Source organism: Talpa europaea (genome assembly GCF_964194135.1).
Source record: "Talpa europaea genome assembly, chromosome: 6".
NCBI classification, from domain to species: domain Eukaryota; kingdom Metazoa; phylum Chordata; class Mammalia; order Eulipotyphla; family Talpidae; genus Talpa; species Talpa europaea.
The window spans coordinates 23,090,379-23,112,215 of NC_140072.1; the positions used below are offsets into that span (position 1 = coordinate 23,090,379).

General features: G+C 42.4%; 1 protein-coding gene across 2 annotated transcripts in view; it reads left to right on the top strand.

Annotated features, from left to right (window-relative positions):
- Positions 1–7,833: 7,833 nt before the first annotated feature.
- Positions 7,834–21,837, top strand: part of TMEM178A (transmembrane protein 178A) — a gene marked incomplete at both ends in the record, with an annotated part of 55,070 nt that continues 41,066 nt past the window's right edge. For both annotated transcript variants that reach the window (XM_084234313.1, XM_084234314.1), the window contains one exon: positions 7,834–8,233. In XM_084234313.1, the coding sequence (XP_084090439.1) occupies positions 7,834–8,233 (400 nt within the window). The remainder of the gene's footprint in view (positions 8,234–21,837) is intronic.

A 21,837-nucleotide genomic window follows, 5' to 3' on the forward strand; every position in this document is an offset into this window, starting at 1 on the left:
GCCTTTCTATCTAGTCCATTTAAAGACCTTGAGAAATAGAGATACCTTATCGTCCTCTGGCAGCTTATTTCAGCTATTCACAAAACAGCATTAAGCCCCTTTATGGGCTCATAACAAAATAGCCTATTGAAAGAACATAATGGTTTCTCATAGTTTTGAATACCCATCATTCCACCAATACTGTAGGCGATTTATGTTTTTAGGGTCTTATGGTAGGCTTCCATGCTTTTCATTAAGGCACAATCCTTGGGAGAATAACATTCTGTACTGGCTATAGGATCATAGCCTGCAAATGTGATTAGTCACCAAATATTATTGTTGGAGGTGATAAGTGACAACAATGACAATAGTTGCCATTTATGCACGGAGCACTTATTAGCTGTTGGTCTTCACATCCACTGTGTTGCTAAGTGCTTTGTATCCATGTTTGATTTTCACAGCAACCCTAAGAAGGATATTATTACCCTAATCCCCATTTCATAGATGAGAAAAAGGAGGCTTGGAGAGGCTGAGTAAATTTCTTCTCTTCCCTGCCCCCGCCGCCCCCAAATCACACTTAAATTTAAATCTGAGTTTGATTCCACATCCCAGACTATCGCATCTTCTCCCTGTATCATCATATAGGGACATATCATCAGACTTCCTTCTGCTTGTTTTGGGGACATGCATTTTTTTTGGATTCCCTCCTACCTTTCTTCTTAATCTCTGTGGCACCTCCTCCTCCAGTGGAGCTCTAAATGCTTGAGGATCTCAGAGTCTGGGACCCAGACCGCTTGGTTTTTCTAGCTCTACTTTAAAGTAATCTCTAGTTCTGTGAATTTAAATGTCAGCACGTGTGTGACACCTATCTGCTGAAATCTCTTAATCTAAATCTTCATTCCAGACGGCTTCCCTTACCCTAAGATTCATATATCCTATTGAGATTTCGAAATGGCATCTCAGACTCACATGTCAAAACAAAATTTTTCACTTCTACCCCAAGTACCTTCCACATTTCAGTACATGATGCCACCACTTTGACATACAGGCACGGATCTTGATTTCTCTTTTTCTTCTGTGAGTTCACTACCTACCCGCTTCTTGATTTCCATAGCTGTCTCTTTATCCCAAGCTACTAACTTCCATTACCTGGACCATTGCAGTAATGTCCTGGCTGATTTTCCTATTTTCATACTTGCCACCTCCAGTGCTAATTCTTTCCACTGTCTTCCGAGTGACATTTAAAACATGAGTCAACTCATGCCCTTCCTCTGCTTAAATCTCTTCAAAAGTTTCTTTTGACTACAGCCTGCACACCACAGCATGGTCTTCAACACCATGTATGATCTGGCTCTTGACTAACCTGCAATGAAATCTTACCTCATTCACTGCTCTGCTCTGTAGCTGCGGGGTATCATTGTAGTTCTTCAGTGACCCTGAGCTCTTTCATGTATCAGTACTTTTACACGGGCTGTTCCCTCTGCTTGGAATGTTCTTTCCCTAGCTCATAGGTGCTCAATAAATGTTATCTGAACAAATAAGAATAGCAGATTGCCTCTCGTACATGAATAATAGAAATTTTAAGTAATGTGGAAAAAATCATGTCATTAATAATTTATTTAGCCATTTGTATTTATATTTAAATGACATGGGCTTAATCTAGGCTATGGGTTTTCCAGCTAGCATGTTTGTGTGTTTACATGAGTGCAGTAGGGAGTAGAGGGAGAGTGAGTGGGAATGGGAGGAAGTCTACCGAGCATTTGATGATCATAAATCATTAATCCTGTGAGGTAGATGCTGATATTCCTGTTTTCATGAGGTAGGCAGCTCAGAGGCTAGGTAACTGGCTAAGAGTGAGCAAGTAGAAACCAGTGGGTCTGAAATTTACAGGGGGTTTGATTCCAGCATGCATGTGTGTTCCTCATCCTGGTGCCTTAGAGCAGATACAGGTGCTAGAGGATGTTTGAAGGTAAGAAAAAGGGAAGACATCTGGAAACACTGTTTTGTTTTTTGTTCACAAGGGCAGTATCACAGGGTGCTGTCAATCAGAGAGACCGGACACCACTGTTCGATCTGATTCGGTCCTGGCTGTCAAATAAGACCTGAATAAGTTGTATTAGACCCTGATTGCAAAACTCAGTATCCATACACACAGATAAGGTGGGGAATAGTTAGGTATGGCAATTAATGAGCCACCATCTGCTAAAACATCACACTGTGAGTGGGATTTAACATGGTTATGGGTTTCTTTGAAGGTTTCTTTTTTTTAATTTTAACCATATGTGCTTACAGGCTCCAAAAAGGAAACAGCTTAATCCAGGAATGTGATAAAGAATGGTGACATTCTGTGGTGTCTCACTGAAATGAGAATCTTATCAGGCACCATCTATTTCAGGGGTTTTGTGGTATTTTATGGTTTCAGGCTTCTAGTTAGTGACAAAATGGCACTGCCAAGATGACTTACCACATGCGTGGGGTAGAGAAAAGCTCTGTGGTAGGAGCTACTTCTAAAATTGACTTTTGACTTTGCCCTGGTAAGTTGACACACATACAGAAAATGTCCCTTTTGCTCTAAGGCCTGTGAGTAGATAGCATCTATTCTTCTAGGCTTAACCGTAGACTTCCCAAATGGAAATTCATCTCTCTGCACTAGGTTTTCCTGTTGCTTTTTGTTTGCATCCTATGATAGCCCTAGTCCCAGGCTATCCTTTGTAGCCTCTAGCATTTTGATCTTCCTCCTCCTTTATCTCCAGCAACCTGAGGGCACAGACCTTTTTTTTTTTTATTTTTTGCATCTTTGCTTATTCTAATGGGAACTAGCACAGTGACTTACATTGGAGGTGCTCAATAGATATTGTTGAATTAAAATATTATTTTTTAGGGCCTCCCTGGTGGTGCAAGGGGTTAAGACGCAACCTATGAAGCTGTCTGCAAACACTGCACCACAATTTCTATCCCCTGCCAGCCAGGGAGCAATGCACATGGTGCAGCAGACCTCTCCTGGCTTACCTGCTGCTCCCTTAACAGTGTGCTTTGGTCAATCTGCCTGTTGTATCCCCCACTTTGTCTCTGGTGAATCCTCTCATCCCCCCACACCTCTGGCCTGTACCCCAGCTCTTGTATGTATAAATAAATAAATCTTTTAAAAAAAACTTTAAAAATATTATTTTTTAGAACAATTTAGAGTGGTGACTTTAACATACCTCATTATATTATTGAACTCAAGTGGAACTCAGTTGTTTGCTGAATTGACTTATTATAAATCAATAGTATAACTGATGATAACCTTACATGAAATGCCATGATAAAAGAAGAAGCCTCCACTCTTCATAAAAACCAGGGCATGGTTTTGGTTAAATTGCATAGTCTAAAATCTGTGCAATTTAAATGTTTGAAATGAGAGAGGATATTGCTTTTGGTCTCAGCACTGGAGCGAAAGGGTGGAAGTCTTTTAAAAGAGTGTTCGTGGTTAGTTTAGCATAGGTATGTCAATAAGTCATTGGATTTACTGGGGATAATTGGAGATTTGTGTATATGTGAACTTTTTTAAAAGATTTATTTATTTATGCATCCAAGAACTGGGGTACAGGCCAGAGGTACGGGTTGGGGGAGGGCTGGGGTGAGAGGATTCACCAGAGACAGAATGGGGAACAGAACAGGCAGACTGACACAAGTACACTGCTGAGGGGAGCAGTGGGTGAGTCAGGAGAGGTCTGCTGCACCATATGGGTTGCTCCCTGGCTGGCTGGGGATCGAACTTGTGCTGCAGAGGTTGTGGAGCGCTGGAGAGCTTCATTGGTTGTATCTTAACCCCTTGCACCACCAGGGAGGCCTTTGAACATTTTTATAAAGAAATGTTTTTAAAAAGAACTCCCTGACTGTAAAGAGAAATATGATGAAAGCCGTAAAGCACCTCGATAAGCTTAGAGAAGGCAAAAAAGTATTTTGTTTTCTAAATATTTAAAAATGGTCAAATACCAGTAGGATTGCTTAAATGCTATAGAAATGCCCACAGTAACAAAAAAAAAATATTTCCAGAGTAATATAGTGGATAATTCTCTAACCTAGAAAGGAGAGTTGGGAGCTGAAGTAACATTTGAAGAAGATGCATTTGACTGCAGTGTCTAGCATAAACTGGGTTGTTCCTGGAACCATGGGGGTACAGGAGGAAACTGTAATAATAATCCAGCTGTGAGGTGATAGAAGCAGAGTGATAGCAAGTGGTACAATTGAAAAGCAAGGGCTAATATTAAAGACATTTCAAAGGAAAAATCCCCACTGCTTTGTGAATGTGGTAGATGAATCAAAAATATTGAGTCTGAGAGATATGTATGACTTGTCAACGAGAGAGGGGGTGGGGAAGGCAGTGTGACCCCCTGGAAATAGAAGAGTTTACACTTTTGGACATGTTGCATTCAATAACATGGTGAGATACCCAGCTAGAAATCCTTTGGCTCCACCCCTGTCACTTTAGGGCACTGCTATTCTGTGAGAGGTACATTGGGGATCTGGAGATGGCAGAGACATTTAAGACAAGTGAAGAACAAGTTAAGATGGACAGTGTTGAGGTCACAGCACAGCCACACCTGAGACAGGCCCCAGTGTTCTTGCTGGATATTTGATTTTCCATCATTTTGACTCCCTGCCAGGTTAAATGCCTCCAGACGTGGGCTGTGTTCTGGCTTTGCTTTCAGCTTCTCCTCATCCGCAAGTATTTAGCTTGTAGTCAGACATTAGAACGTGCAACCTTTATGATTTAAAAAATGCAGAAAAAGTTCTTTTTTTACAGTGGCTCAAAATATAGAAGCTTGCAAATTTGTGAGACAGACATATAAATCAAAGAGTTACAGTCTGATTACAGTGCCAATATCTCTGATATAATCTCCTTGGTAAAGCTTAACTCATCCTTTGAAGACTCACTCAGAAGTTACTCTCTGAGTAGCCTGCCCAGATCCCCAGGCAGTTGGGCTTTGCGTTGTCCACCTCACTTTATTCTTATTTCTACTAGAGCACATGGACTTCATTTCTGTGTGTCTTGAAGATGGGAACCATTTATTTATCGTTGTGTCTCCCCTCTCTCAAAATAGAATGGTGGCTAATGGGTGATCTTTCATTGTTGGACATATCCAAAGGGAAATTTTAAGAACATGGATGGAGCCATATGCAGTTGGCTGTAGCAAAACCTGTGTCTGCATCATATGTCACCTCCCTGCTCCTGTCGTGGATGCTGCACCGACGCAGGCAATGCCCCCATTACACACTGCTGGCCTGAATTTGTAACGTGTGACATTTTTTATGAAATACTGTCAAGGGTAATCCATCATATAGTAACCTTTGGATTATATGCTGAGACTCATCTTAAACATAGACATAAATGAACTTTAAGGATAATGCTTTTTGCTAAGAAGGGTATGATCAAAGAGTTCTGGCTAGAAAAAGGAGGCAGAAACATTATTTTTTTTATTTATGTGTATTTTACATCTTTTTTTTTTTTTTTTTTACAGTGTTTGCTTTCTTTTCTCAGGTGTGGTTAAAAATAGAAACATTACGTTCCTTTAAGTTAAATAGAAGTGCCTGAAAAAGAGGTTTCCTTCTGTCTGTTCCAGTTGGGGAAAGGGTTATTTTGTGAAGATAATCAGATGACACTGGAATATGGGGGAATAGTTTTTTCTTTCATTCATTTTTTTCATCAGTGTTTGAGAAGAGGGCAAGGAATTGCTAATGGTTTGACCCCCCCTCCCCTCCCTTGGGACTTGGAAGGTTTGTAACAACTTTATCTCAGGAGACTTTTTTTAAAAAATGAAAGGATGAATGACAACTTGGGTGAATTTCAGATGTCAACTGCAAGCTCATAGTTAATGGTATTCTCTCTGCATATCCATAAAGATCTAGGATTTTACACATATTATAGAGTATAAATAAAAGAAAGCTTCTAAGTCTCATCATTTTTGCGTAAATCCAGATAAGACTCCTTTGATGAGCTTAGCGTTTCCTGTTAAGGAAAAGCTTATAGGTGAGAAGAACACTAAAATTATAATTCTTTGTCTCCCTTAATTAGACTAGGGCTCACCATAGAACTTGCTGAAGCCATGAGAAAATCCAAGCAATAATTCACGTTGTCAGGTCAGCAGAAATGGGCACGGGGTCCAATACGACTGAAAGATTTGCTTAAGTGATCTATCTGTGAACTGAACAGCTCAGAAGAGCTGCACAGTCTTCATTGGAAATACACCCTCTGGAGATGCAAACGGTGAGGAAATGAATCCCAGCAAGATTCTTATGCCACCTTTACAGATGTCATTCCTGAGGAAATATATAAATCACATTAATACCAATTGATGTGGGACACTAATTAATAAGTCCCATTAAATTGTGAAGTAATGACATTTAGTATCTAATGAGTGCCTCATAATCTCTTGATCATTAATATTTCATAGCATAAGAACACTGGAATTGGCATCCGTGAGCTCATGCAGCAGGGTTTTGTGTCCCTGACATGGCCCCAAGGGCATTAAGTGGCACAAGGGTATTGTAACTCCATTGTAAGACTCACAACATAAGCAATTAACTCTTTCAGTACCCTGGGTCCTAACATTTCTTCATTTTAGAAAATGTGAACTTCCTGCCATTCTCCTAATTAACATCTGCAACTGCTGAGCGTCCCACCAGAACAGAAGCCAGCTGAGATGTTGACTTTGGCTGCAGCATTGCTTTGTTGTTGACCCACTCATGCCAGAAACTTGCAGGAGAGGAAAGTAATAAATTGTTCCTTTGATTTATTACTGGGGGCTTTCTTTATTCACCTCCCAGAGCAGGTGCCATTGCAAGGGCTTATTGATCCTCTGCTCTTCTAGAAATTCCAGGAGGCTATCACTCTGGAGGGAGAGGCAGGTGGTTTAGGAAAAAGAAGTCCATCTCTGAAGCTGACTGAAGCGAAGAGGGAGAAAATTCTCTGGCCTTGGTTCTGTCCTTCCAGTGACATTTGGTGGTGCCTGGAGCCCTGAGGAGGCTTAGATGTTGCAGTGGGTCCGTGAGAGGCAGAGAGTGTCTGAGATTGCTGCTAATGGTTCTAGCAGGCTGCATCTTTTAGACACGAGAAAGGGTCTTCAGCTCCATATCAAGAGTCCAAAGAGTTAAATATTACCACGCCGCCGACCTGCATGGGCTTTGCTTCTGGGGACAAAACGGGACACCGATCAAAATCCACCTGGACAAGTGACAAGACTGAGTCTGATGTCAGGTCGTAGGAGGGGGCGGGCGGGAGGTGGTGTGTTCTGGGGTAGGTGGAGAGAAGCGCCGAGTCCAGCGCAGGGATAATAAAGGGACGCAGAGCCAGAAAAATGTAGGGACAAAATGAATGGGGAAAAGCGAGGGAGGAAGAGTTGAAGAAAAGTAAGTGTGAAGTGGGGACAGGGTTAAGGGGAGAGAGGAGCTCAGCGAGAAAAGTGAAGGTGGCGAGGAGGGAGGACTAAAAGGGGCCGGGGGAGGGGGATCGCTGGAGGTTGGGCCGGAGATCAGACCCGGAGGTGGGGTGCACACGAGGGGAGTGAGCGGACGAGGGGGTGCCGAGCGCGGCGCGGGGGCTGGGGAGAAGGCGGAGGACCAGAAAGTGAGAGCGGCGCAGGGCAGGGCGGGCGAGCAGACTGGGGGTCCGGGAGGGGGCGGGGGCGGTCGCCCGCAGAGCTAGGGGCCCGGAGCGCCGCGGGCTGGGAGCCGAGGGCGGGGAGGCCGCGGGAGGGAGGTGGGGGGCAGGTGGGGCGAGCGGGAGGGAGCGCGGCGGAGAGCCGAGGCCAAGTGCATTGTGTCTGGCGGCGGCGCGCGAGCCCACCGGCGGCTGCGGCGGGGCGGGAAGCCATGGAGCCGCGGGCGCTCGTCACGGCGCTCAGCCTCGGCCTCAGCCTCTGCTCCCTGGGGCTGCTCGTCACGGCCATCTTCACCGACCACTGGTACGAGACCGACCCCCGGCGCCACAAGGAGAGCTGCGAGCGCAGCCGCGCCGGCGCCGACCCCCCGGACCAGAAGAACCGCCTGATGCCGCTGTCGCACCTGCCGCTGCGGGACTCGCCCCCTTTGGGGCGCCGGCTGCTCCCCGGCGGCCCCGGGCGCGCGGACCCCGAGTCCTGGCGCTCGCTGCTGGGGCTCGGCGGGCTGGACGCCGAGTGCGGCCGGCCGCTCTTCGCCACCTACTCGGGCCTCTGGAGGAAGTGCTACTTCCTGGGCATCGACCGGGACATCGACACCCTCATCCTGAAAGGTGAGCGGCGGGCGCGCCCCGCGTCCAGGGCGCCCGCGCGAGGAGCGCAGCCCGCGGCTCCCCAGGCGCGCGCCGGTCCCCGCGGCCCCGCGCCGGCACATTTTTGCATCCTTCCCAGCCACCCCCTTTCTTTATCTCTGTCCCTTTATCGATACCCTCCGCCCCCCCCCCAAGCCCCCCATTTCTCCGCTCTCCCGGCTCTTCTCTCTTTCCAAGACTCTTCTTTCTTCCTCAGCCTGTTCTTCCTTTCCCCCCTTCTCTCAAGTCTGCGCTTAACCCGACGACCCCCCCATATTTTTTCATTCCATCTCCCCCCCCCCCACCATTCCCTTGGTCTTTCACTGTCTTTGTACACCTGCCTGACTGGGAACGCGTGTGGATTTTTCTTGACGCTGCTCCCCAGGAGGGCGACAGTCAAAAAGACCTGACCTTTCCCCATCCAGCTCCTTCCCTCAAGTTGTGTTTCCTTTTGGAGAGATCTTTGCAGGAAAAGTGGTGCAAGCCTTAGAAGAGGACAGACGGGGCTTTCTCTTGTATTGTGCTGGTACCGGTATCAGACAAACTGGCGTGGTCATCCCAGCCTGGCGGGAGCTGAGGAGGCCAGAGCTGAGGAGGCCTGAGGAGCCCCCAAGTGCGGGGTTCCTGTGAATTAGATCTCAAGATGACATTAATTCATTGGTGGATGTAACTGAAGGCAAATAGCACCTCTGCTTTGTTTTTTCAACCTCCCTACCACTCGGGGTCTAGGCACTTGAGGGTAAGAAGGGGAGGGACTCGCCTCGGCCCTTTAAAGTAGAGCATTCCGGGTTTGCGCTTGGAGTCACTCCATAATCACTCTCTGGGGTCTGTGATTCCTTGCAAGGTTGTGTTTGTTGGTGGTGTGGTGTTATTTGGCACTGAGTTGTAGATCATCAATTTCCTTTTCTGAGATCTATGCAGACCTGGCTCCCATTCGAGTAATCAGATTGATTTCCTTTTTGTAATCTCACTCATGTAATAATATTCAATGTAACACTCCTATTGGTGAAGCTCCTTCTTTTAGAACTCTACAGTTAATATACATTCCTTTTCTCTGAAATGAAAAAAAAAAAAGACCCTTCTTTTCCTTGTATTCATTATTGCAGAAAAAGAGAAAGTCTCATATTAAACATTTTAATATTTAGTTGCCATTCAGGAAAGCAAAAGAACAGATTTTTGTGGAATTTCAGTGTGAAATGGAATTGCATAGAAAGGAGGGAGTTAATAACATTTTGGCCTTTACAGTCTTGTTAGTTGGCATATTCTTCATTTCCCAAACATGTCAACTTCCTTCTTCCCATGGCTAACTCAGCTGGGGACTGCCATCTGAAATCTGTCTGAGTATGGAAGGACTCCAGGCTTTTGGGGGAATGAGATACAGTAACCTGCCTTTGGGAAATGTGCTTTTTTCTTTCTTCTCCTTACTTGCATCCAAATCTGATTTCTCCTCATGAAGATGCTGCATAATTAATTTTGATAGTAGCATAGTACATGAACAAACTGTAAAAGCTGAATTTGGAGGCTCAGTTATGGAATGTTCATTTAGGCAAGGCAATTTTGAAAGCTAAGCAGTGTAGTCTGTCTTTAGAAATGACAGAGCTGCATTTCCTTACATTCTTTCTATGCCTAGAGTATTTGATTGCATGTAAATTGAATAGAGAATAATGCCTGAAACAGCAAAGCAGAGTTCAACTCAATGACAGGAGAGGAACATTGCACATTCTCCACCTCAGGAAGTTCCATGGGTGCCTGGGTAGTCTAGAATCCTAGAGATGGAAGGAACATTAGAGGTCATTAAAGCCAACCTCCCACCTACTATTCTAACTTGCTTTTTCTGTAGTCTTTCTGTCAAATAGTTGCCTAGTGGCTCCTTAAGACAGACTTCACATACTGGTTAAAAGAACCATGTTTTTGGGCCTCCCCGGTGGCGCAGCGGTTGAGCACTGGGTTGCGAAGCTGCCCGCAGCCTGTGCAGCGCTGGTTCGATCCCCGGCTGCTCCCCAGCCACCGGAGGAGGGTCCCACATGGTGCGCAGACCTCTCCTGCCGCCCGCTGCTCCCCTCAGCAGTGTACCTCGGTCCTTCTGCCTGCTCTGCTCCTCGCTCTGGCTCTGGTGAATTCTCTCACCGTCCTGCGCTTCTGACTGTACCCAGTGCTTGTATAAATAAATAAATAAATCTTAAAAAAAAAAAAAAAGAACCATGTTTTTCTAGTCTGTGCACATGTTTTAGATTAAAACAATCTCAGATTTGTAATGTTCAATGTGTTCAGCTAATCCTTTGTGCAGAGCACTAGAGAGTTCTAGGTGTAATCAGAAGACACGGGCTCTATTGCTAAAGGCAGCACATCTTCCAACAATTATCCAGACCTCCTTGGACTGGTATTCGGTCTCCTTGTCTATGGTAGAAGGAAGGCTTTAAGGAATTTTGTAGTTCTAACATCTGTCATTGTTGTATTAATAACAATGTAAATTTAGCTTTGTAGGAAGTTAATGAGCTGACATTAGTAAGAAATGAGAAATTTGGAGGAAGTGACAGATATTGGTACATTATAAGATGATAATTTGCTTGGAAGAATGACAGAAGTGCCTCAAGTACTTTCAACATTGCTGCAACTCTAACTGGGGCTAATTACATAACTTGGATCTCAGTGTCATCATCTGGGATATGAATGGGTGAAATGAACAGCTAGAAAATTTTGGCACTGGTATAAGGTACACCTTTGTTTTGGCATCTGACATTAGTGGCTGTGGTATGAATTTCTTAAGTGAGTCACTTATAACTAAAGATTGACATGACATAAAATTAAAAAAAAAATTGGGTAACTAGAGTCCCAAGTTCCATTCTTATTTTTTCCCCTCTGAATAGCCCTATTTATGAGTCTCAACATTTAGACATTTTAATTCTAGAAATGAAGAAAAGTTGACTCAAGTTAGCGAATTGGAAAAGGTGGAAAATAGGCAAAAGAGCTGTGGTGTATTTGGTGAGCTTTGAGAGAAAAAGAAGTTAATCTTTCTTTTAGCAGACAGTGAAGGCAAAGCCAGGTGGAAATTGCAGGGAGGGGAATGTAGGGTCAATAATTTGGAAAGCGGGACTCACCTGGTGGTGCAGCGGTTGAGCGCTGGGCTGCAAAGCTGCCCGCAGCCTCTGCAGCTCTGGTTCGATCCCCTGCGAGGGTCCCACATGGTGTGCCGACCTCTCCTGCCGCCCCCTGCTCCCCTCAGCAGTGTACTTCGGTCCTTCTGCCTGTTCTGCTTCTGGTCCCTCTCACCCTCCCACACTTCTGACTGTACCCAGTGCTTGTATAAATAAATAAATAAATCTTTAAAAAAATAATAATTTGGAAAGCATCCTCACATTGCACTCCTATTTCCTGCTCCTAGAGACCAGGCGAGTATTTCTGAGAGAGGTAGAGGAGATGGAAACATTCACTGTGGACAATGAGGGATTCTTTTAGAAATGAAATGTACAGTATTAACCTCTTTAAGAGAAATAACATAAGCCAGAAAAGTTTTGATCTCAGTGGGTCAAGTATTTGGGAAAATCATCAAATTCTGATTCTTATTCTTTCATTAAGATTATATATCCCAGAGTGACCCTAAAGGTCCTGGTTAGAATTCCAACCATGCTACTCCAACCAGGATCTTCAAGAAGAATGGAGGTAAAGTTAATGATAAATCCATTTAGAACCAGGGCTAGAATCCTGTGCTAATGTACCAGGCTGACAAAGGACCATTTCACCAGCACCTGTTTTTCCGGCAGGAAGTCTTCTTACTAGCATTGTGTTGACTAATCCACATTTCATAATCTTACCCACCAGGATATCATGGGAACTTATAAATACTTCAGAGATGTTAGGTTCACTCTGTGTTTCCATGATTTATTATCCAATGTAATAAATGCCCATTGAAAGCCTATGATATAGGTGAAGGTTCTTTTGTGTTTGAGTTGGTAAATTACTCTAAGCTATTCTTCCATGTAGTGCTTCTTGTAACTAACTTTTGATGCTAAGGAAACCTTGCTGGTAAAAGTAAGGACTATCTTTGATTAAAATGTGAATGAAGTTGTCCTCCAACTGGCAATTCGAGGACTAGCCTGATTGGGGGAGTCTTGTGTTAGAAACTTGAGAGAATGAACTTTTAAGGATAGGGCCTCAGGCTCCTCTGTGCCACTGGGAATGTCCGGGGCTGGGAAGAAGCCTTTCTATGTAAAAATCACAGAAAGCCAGCAAGGCAGGTGGGCAATGCATAGATTACATAAGAAACCTAGGAAATGAGAGGAGGTGACCTAAGGCTAGGTTTTTCTTTCATTCATTCCTCTATTTACTCCCTGAACAAATATTTATATTGTTTCAGGTATAGAAGATATAGGGGTGAACAAAATGGGTAAAAATGTCTAACCTCATAGAGCTTTTATATCAAGTAGTGGAGTTATTTGGTGGTGGATGATATAGTAACTGCTCTTAGTAGATTATAAGAAGAATTTCTGACTAGAGCCCAAGAGCACTTTGGGAAGGCAGATAAGTGAAAATACAGTGCAAAGTGATGGAGTGCTGCATCCTTTGTGCAATGCCCAACTATTCTGTTCGAAGCAGGATTCTTATGTTTAAACTTTTAGATGAACAGTAAAATAGGAGGCCAGATGGAAGGAGACTCAGTTGGAAACATTATATAATGCCTATTTTAGTTACTGAAAACACTAACTTCAGTAAATAAACATTGATGAGGTTTATGAATACATTATGTAGAACTTTGGAGAAATTAATTTTGGAGAAGAATTAGTCACTGAGATTATTGCGAAAGTTCCAACTGTTCTGCTAGCCTTAACATCAATATTTTTTATTTTTTAATTAAAATTTTTCATTAAAAACAGCAATTGCTTTTCAAATATATGTACCTTGTTTATGTAAATCAAATTTTAATGTTACATATTGCCTGTAATGAACAAAAGGAAATACATATTGTAGTGTTTTGTTTTATGAACTTAAAAATGATAGAATTTCAGAAATGTGAGGATTATTATTATTCTGTGTGCATAATGGTAGCATGTGTAAATCATCTGGGATTGAATTCTTGAAACTTAAAATAAAACATGTCCTTGTGGTTTCAGAAGCATTTTTCCTTTAATGAGATAAACAGAGATATCAAAGGCTGTGGGACATAAATACTTTGTCATTTTGCTCTCTGCGAGAAAAAGAAAGTAGAATTGGGAGAAATTCATTGGGTCTGCTCTTCACTCTGCTAATGATTTATCTGTTTCCCCTGTTGCTTATTTTCCATGAAATTAATAGTCTGTACAGGACCCACCAAGTTCTACCTGACACAGAAATAGATTGATGATTTTCTTCAGCTCATTTGTAGACCAAAGTATCATTTGTATTAGAATAATTATCTCCCAAGAGCAGGTATATCTAGGGAAGCTGAGAGGCTTCCCCTACCACAGTTTTCTCCTCCCTGACCCATTAGTTCACATAGTATTCTCAGACCCTCTCTTGCACCAGAGGATGCTGCTCGGTTTATGGGGTGCTAGGGATATCATTAAGACTTCCTTGTTCTTTCTTTACTTCTTCAGGCAAGTGGTCTCCAAAATTGTGAGCATCACTCTATGTCATTGATACTTACTTTTCTTGAAATTATGTGCATGAACTGGAATAACATGTACATCACATAAGACAGATGAAGGTAAATTCTAAAAGGACATTGTGATAAATAGACACAAATAGAAGTTTAACTATTTCCACTCCACTTTCTAAGGCATTGTTTGTCCCCCCCCCACATGTACATGCTCACCTGTGTCACTTACTGCTCATTAGCAGAGCCAAGTCTGTCACCTGGGCTGAGGAAGGAGTGATTTCTCCTAGTATGGCTGAAATTTATGATGGGTCTCCCACTGCAGTGTTATATCACACACATTCAGCTTGCACAGAGGAGCAAAGAAGAGGCATTTTATTTCGATATCTTTCCTGACCTTAAGTGACTCCTTTTGATTAAACAATTGCCAGCTCATACTACACAACTCCAGATTTGTACTTCTGTCCCACACTATATTGAGGTTGAATAGATCCAAGTGTGTGCCTCTGTATTTCAACACATTCTATTGCTAATACTCCTGAAGGTTGTTGTGAGCCAAAATTAAATTATTACCTGCCAATTCTGCTCAGATAAAAATACATTTTTCCATCCTCTATGTCTGCACGCCCGAATTATCTTTTTAAAGTAATTTATAAACATACAAGTGGATGATGCTTTAAATAGTTTGTGACCAGAATTGCCGGAATCAATGACATTTATATCCACCATGGATAACATTTGACAATGGCCTTGAGGGGAAAAGCGAAGAGTTTTTGCTAGGTCTTAGGAAGTTCACATTCAATTATACCCAAGTCGCTGTGATTTTCTTTTCCTTAGCCTACTGATTTTTCTTCTTCAAAGCTCAAAAAGAGCCCTCAAATCCCATCAGACAGACTGCTCATAATTGCAAGTATTCTTGATTGCCATAGAAGATAAGCTTTTGTTGGGGGAGCATGTGGATGTCCTGTTTCATTGAAGGGGTAACTGAGACTCCCAGTGCCAATGCTAAATCGGAGACCGTGAGGAGTGGGAACATTACAGGCATTTAGGTGGGTCATAAATTTTCTCAACAGCTACCAAGAATGAACTCTCCTTTCATCTCTGTGTATGCCTGCAGTGCCCTATACTCCAGATTATTGACCTTTACCAAGCAAGTCATGACCTTGGATTTACTGTTTCCTTATTCCCTGAACTCACCTTTCTTGTGGGTTATCACCTTATCTTTCAGAGTGATTGCACTGCTCCTCTTTGATACTCAATGGGTGCATTTCTGGGGCCCATTTTGGGGTGTGTGTGTGTTATTTGCTAGTTAAAAGAGTGAACGCCATCAGATTTGGTCATCCTCCTTTTTCCTCACCTCTTTGTATAAACAACTGGTGAAAAGGAAAAAGTTGAAAACAAACTGGAAGATTGGCAAATCATACAAATACCAAATGTGTCTCTTTTGAATTAAAACAAAGCCTAGTATTTGGGAGAATCTTTCAGGGAAGATCATCTTAATCATGTAGATTTGACTCAGGGTTAAAAATCTGTTCTGTAGTTACTTTTTAAATAAATGCCATTTTATATTGTTTGAAGCTTTGCACAATTGCTTGTAAAGGTTTTTTTTTTTTTGTTTTACTCAAAGGCATTTGTGAATAGAAAATGGACTTTATCTTCAAAACCTGATAAAATGTATAACAGTCTTTATTTTTTTTGTTTTGTTTTGTTTTCTTATAGTGTTTCCTGTGGTTACAAGTGCTTGCTGTGATTAATCTGTTTTATTGCAAGTTTTAACTAAAAGGATGTAACTGAACTTCTTGGAGCATGAGCGTCTGCAGCGCCGTCATGAAGCTGACATGACAGCCTTTGTTTGCTGCAGAGTAACGGGGAAACTGCATGCTGTACTCCATCTTTCTTGTAACTCAGCCAGATAAGCTGATTGCAGACCAAACAATAATGTCATGGGGACACCCATCAGGGAATGCATTAGCAAGTGAAAAAAGGGGAACAATGCAAACCATATTTTAGTTTCCTTTATCTTGAATTACTGAGGACACACTGAATTAATTTCTGTAACTTGCTGGATGTCCTGCAGTGTTCATACTTTTTAATATTTTGTTCCTAAGTAAAAATCAATCAACGCATTTCTCCTCTAAGGACCTAAAGGGTATATATGTTCCCTTTTGGTTTCTCCAAGTTATTTGACATTATGCAGATAGACAGGGAAGAAACTCCAGAAATAAAAGTGAGGAATTCTGAGTGTATAGATAATTCCAGAAGGCTTAGTTGTCTTTTTAAAACAGGTCACTCAATAGCAAGTCCACACTGATGTTTCGGTTTGCACTGACTGCAAACTTAGGGTGTATGGCAGTGGAACAGGCAGGGTAGGGGGGAGCAGAGGTAGGGAGTGGGAGGTGATAAAGTTCCATTTTAAGGAATTTTTATTTGGCGTAAGGGATGTTAGCATTTACTTCACTTAACAACCAGTAAACAAATATTACTAAGTGATGGAAAAGAAGTGGACCATGGTACTGTCCTAGCCCTGTGGGCTTGTGCCTTCCCTAGTCTCACCCAGAACAGTGAGGAAGGTGTCTGAGTAGGTATGAGTAGCTGTTGGTTAATTTGAATCGAATGCCATTTCTTAAGTTCTCACAATTTTGAAAACTACTTACAGTCATGTTTACAGTTGTCTTGGGATTTTAAACATGTTCATCTGTTCAGACACACTGATGGTGCTCAGTGAAGTTATCCTAAGAAAAAACAGGGTCGATCGCTTGCATGTGATTGAAAATTATGAAACAGGTCATCACTGTGACAGTTCTACTTAGAAGAAGATAAACTGTAGTGGGGAAAATTTAAAACCATAACAGCCAATTGGAATAATTGAGTGAAGGCCATTTGGAGCTAAGTTTTTGTTTTATGACTCTCATGCTTAAGAATCACTTAGTCCAGGTGATATAATCCTTAGCATCTAATATATTGTAGAAAACTTTGGTGTTCAGACAATGGAAGTATTGGAAAAAGCAAGTTAAAACTAGCTAACACATTGGGGCCCTCCCCTGAGGCGCAAGGGGTTAAAACGCAACCAATGAAACTGTCTACAACCTCTGAGTTCGATCTCCAGCAGGCCAGGGAGCAACCCACATGGCGCAGCAGACCTCTCCTGACTCGCCTCCTGCTCCCCTCAGCAGTGTGCTTCGGTCAATCTGCCTGTTCTGTTACCCGCTATTGTCTGTGGTGAATCCTCTCCCCCTCCCCTTCCCCCCCCCCCAACACCTCTGGCCTGTGCCCCAGCAATGGTATGCATAAATAAATAAATCTTTAAAAAAAAACCAAACTAGCTAACACTGAAAATATAAAGAGAGGCTGAAACTAAAGAGTGTCAGGAAAAGCCACAGTGACTGCAAACATGAATGCTTCTGGAAAATACTATCTTTTTGTTCAGGTGTTTGTAACAAACAAAACAAGAGACACAGGGAAACCACTTCCTATTCAGCAGTCATAGCCAGTTGGAAGATGTTTGCTGAAGAAGCCATAAAAGTCGTGTTGTATTTTCTCCCTTTCTTTCTCAAGGGTTACCTCTTCTTTCTAAAAGAAACTCAAATTGGTAAAAGGAAAATTAGGAAGCACATGTAGAGTCAAAGATTCATAGAGCTGAAAAGAACTTGGCGCTGTGATTCTCTCCCGAGTTTTACACTGTGATGCCGCAATGGATGATTTCCACAGAGTCCTGCCAGTGACAGGCTTTCCTGGTTTTCCACTTCTGACTCCCTCCTTTTCTCTCTGAAAGGGTATTATGGGAATGCCTGGGGGGAAGGGATGTGGCATCGACATAGTCTCAAATCAGTTTCAATTTATAAAGCAGAGTCTATTGTCTGGATAGGGCAGGCCCTTTGATGTTGTGTAGAAGAGGCTTAGAGATTGAGTCTGATTGGGAGTGGAGTGGAGGTTTTATCCAAGTTGTGTATTTTTTAGGGATGGGGGTTGGAAGGGGGAGCTGATGGACATTATGAGCAAGGGTGTTTCAGGGCTGCCAATCCTATCCCTCCATTATGATTTAGAAATTGAAAGCTATATAAACGTCTCATTACCTATTAGTCTTTGGAACCGTCCCAGAACATCTGATTTGGGAAAGTTAACAAAATGACAGAAGAAATCATAAAAGGTCACAGTTTTGTATGTCCTCCAAATATGACAACGTTATTGAAATAAATCTGTTGGAGAGCCGGAGAGGCATCACACTTTGTGTAATGCCTGTTCTAACACACACATACAGATGATTCTGCAGCAATATTTGATTACACCATGGGGGGATATTGAGTGCTTCTTAAAAATATGCCCTAGATTTTAATTTTTGAAATTTGTGGCATGGGTGTTTTTATAGCATGTTTTATCTTTGTTCTGGTCTATTTGTAGGATAAAATGGCAGGCAGATATATATATATATATTTAACCTGGCCGAGTATTCTCTTATAGTTTTCTGGAGTTGTTTTTGTTCCTGAAAAAGTCAGGTATATATAGCAGCATTCCGATTAGGTGTGAAACATTATAATTTGGGTTATGGGTTTAATTTATACAACTGCAATTTTTATGAATTATTTCATAAACATCTACTAATGTAGGTGGGTTTATCAGTTAAGGGCCTTTGGAGCCAAATAACAGGAAACCCAAATAAACAAAGCTTAACCTACAAGGAAAATGTGTTATGTCCTGTAAGAAGAAGTCTGGAGGAAGCCCACACTGGGCTGGTTAATTAAAGATTCAGTGCTGTTGAGCTTCAGTGGTCCCAACATGGATAGTTTTGCCTTCAGGCTTCTCTTCCTGGTCACAGCATGGCTGAGTGTCACTTTCTCACACCACAGCGGTTCAAAGGCTGGAAAGCAGGAGAGGCCATGCTCCTTGTTTATGAACTTTTTTTTTCTTTTTTTTACAATAACTGTCTAGAAGTCTTCCTGCAGGCATGCTACAGGTCTCATTGGTTAGAGATATGTCACATGACCATTCTAAAACCAGTCCCCAGAAAGTGGAGTGGGATTACCATGGTTTCTTCTGGCCAATCATATTACCACCAAACCCACACCCAGGGGCCGGGGAAGGACTCGGTCTCCCCAACAAGCTTTTGGCTGCCTGACATTGGACAAAATCTGGCTTCTGTTAGCTCAGGAAGTGTGGCTGTTGTGTACACAACCATAGTGCCGGCCACAGCAGGGAAATCCAAATGGCAGTCCCCTCCTGCCTGCTGTCACTCCAGAGCTGGAACAGGACGGAGAGGAAAATCCAGATTCCTGCCAGCATTTCCAGATTTACTGTGTTCTCTCTCCACATCCTGCCCTGATGGGCACAGTAAAGGAAACTCCTCTTTCCTCTCCATGCCCTTAGCTTCTCTGACTGGGACCCTATGAATTAGATTGACAAAACACAAGAGAAAAACAAGGTTTGAAAAATGTGCATCATGCATACCCGAAACACTCAGAGATGAATGACTCCAAATGGTGGATAGAACCTGGGCTTAAATAGCATCTAAAGAAAACACAATCAATGTTTAGAAAAGTGACAAGATGAAAGAAAAGGATTTTGAGTTTATAGGGGTGGCAAATTGTGGGCAGGCAAATATAGGAGGAAAGCACTTGCAGGTAAGGGCTAGTTTGAACAATTTTTTAAAAATGTAAATTCCTCAAGTTCCTTCTCCAGGCTGATAAGAGTCCAGAGTTGGTTCCAGTGATTAACTTCTGTCCTTTGTGGTAGAGAGGAAGGGACAGTGGGGGGCTCCTTTACAAATTTATGTCCTGCTTTTAGGCATATATGAGGAGGGTAGAGAACTTTTCTTGTACCTATTTCTCAGTCGCCTTCAGCTCAACATAATCCTTACCCCTTTATGGGCACATGGAAGAGTTCTGAAAGTGAGGTGCTTTGCTTTTTGAAGAATTGTTTGTAATTCTTTAATCTCCAGTGACCCAGAGCCTGCATGTCTCTAAGGAGGCTTATATATAATTGCACTTTTAAAAATGAAACCTAGCATGTTCAGGATTGTCCATTTTAGGTCATATTAATGTACTCTAAGATCGTTGCTATAAATTTAGTACACACTGGATTGGTGAGGTCAGTGTTTCAATGCTTTCCAAATGCACAACCATTGTTTCCCCCACCCTATCCCTGTCCCCAAAGGTAGTCCAGTGCACTCCAGAAGGAGCTTCTTAGAGATCATTATTTTGAACATGCCCCATCCCCACCCCCACCCCTACCCCACCCCCATCCCTAAGCCAGAATGTTTTGTCAAATCTCCACCCCACAATATGACTTGTTTTAATTTCTTGGAGGGAAACAACAGCAACAACAGGATATTTCCTTTCCATCCATTGCAAAACCCTTGACTATAGTAGTTACACCATCTAAGTGCATCTGTAACTATAAGGACTTTGAGAAAAAAAAGTAGCAAATCACTCTGCTATTATTGTGTCCTGAGGTGCTGAGAGAGGCACATATTCAAACTTTGAGACATGAACCATTCTTATTTGAAGAAAAGCCACTTTACTTGTGTCTGTATTGGGCTTGAATCATCCCTGAAATTGTGTTAAGAATTGTTTGTTTTGAAATAACAAACCTGGAAGGTCACCCATGGAAGCTGTTATTTAGTGGTGCATGATTCTGCTGGGAGGAGAGGAATGGAGGGGGAGTGTGAAACTTGGTATCTCGGCAGGAATATTCTGGTCAAACCACTTGAGTGCATCTTGAGTCTCCTGGTAGAGTTGCTACACTCCTCTTGGACCTTTCGTTTGAAACCAAGAGGTATATTTCTTAAAGCTCAATACCATTTTAAAGCAAGAAGAATTATAAGCAAGAAAACAATCTGAACTGCTTACAGATGGGCTGAGCTAGCAGGATTTTAGTGCAGAAGCCTCAGAAGATGGTGTAGAGCCACGAGGTATGTGGGTGGACATATATTTGGACCACCAGATTGCATGCCAATTCGGAGGTTCAAAAAGAAAAAAAAAAAGTGAGCAGGCAGGAAGTAAAAAAAAAAAGCAAGAAGGAGCAAAGGAACAGCTATTTGGCGGGTCTTTGGGGTAACCATCTCAAAGGGATCTTGGTTCTTTAAATATCTATTAGGTACCCTTATCTTTCTTAAATACAATCTCATCATGTCTTTCCTTTGATTAAAAATCTCTATCTGATGGGTTTCTCAATCATTTGGACACAGGATTTACCAAGTGATTCAGCAATTCCACTCCTAAGAATATACCTAGAATTAAAAACAAGGATTTAAACAAAATATTTTGTTTATTTATTTTTTAATTATTATTTTTATATATTTTACATCATTTTTCATTTTTGTACAATGCATGCATTTTCTTTCTTTTTTTAAGTTTTATTTATTTATGCATACAAGAACTGGGGTACAGGCCAGATGTGTGGAGGGTGAGAGGATTCACCAGAGACAGAGTAGGGAACAGAACAGGCAGATTGACAGAAGTACACTGCTGAGGGGAACAGCGGGCCAGTCAGGAGAGGTCTGCTGCACCATGTGTGTATCTCCCTGGCTGGGGATCGAACTTGTGATACTGTGGTTGTGGAGAACTTAGTAGATTGTGTCTTAACCCCTTGCACAACCAGGGAGACCCCTAATGTATGCATTTTCATCTTGGTTATAGTCCCTGTGAAATTCCCACCACCCATTCACCAGTGAACTATTGCCATGGTCCCTTGTGCTCTTCCCACCCCTGTTTTGATCCTACTCCCTTCTCGCCCCCACCCCTATAGAATGTCTCTGGTTTATAGTTGCCTTCAAACAAAATATTTTATGTGAATGTTTGCAGCAGCACTATTAACATTAGCCAAAAGGTGGATAGAATCCAAGTGTCCATCAGCTGATGACTGGATAATCAAATGTGTTATAAGGGTACAATGGAACATTATTCAGCCATAAACAGGTTGTGCTGATGCCTGCTACAACACAGATGAACCATGGAAACATATGCTAAGTGAAAGAAGCCAGAGACAAAAGACAGTGTCTTGTATTATTCCATCTTAATGAAAC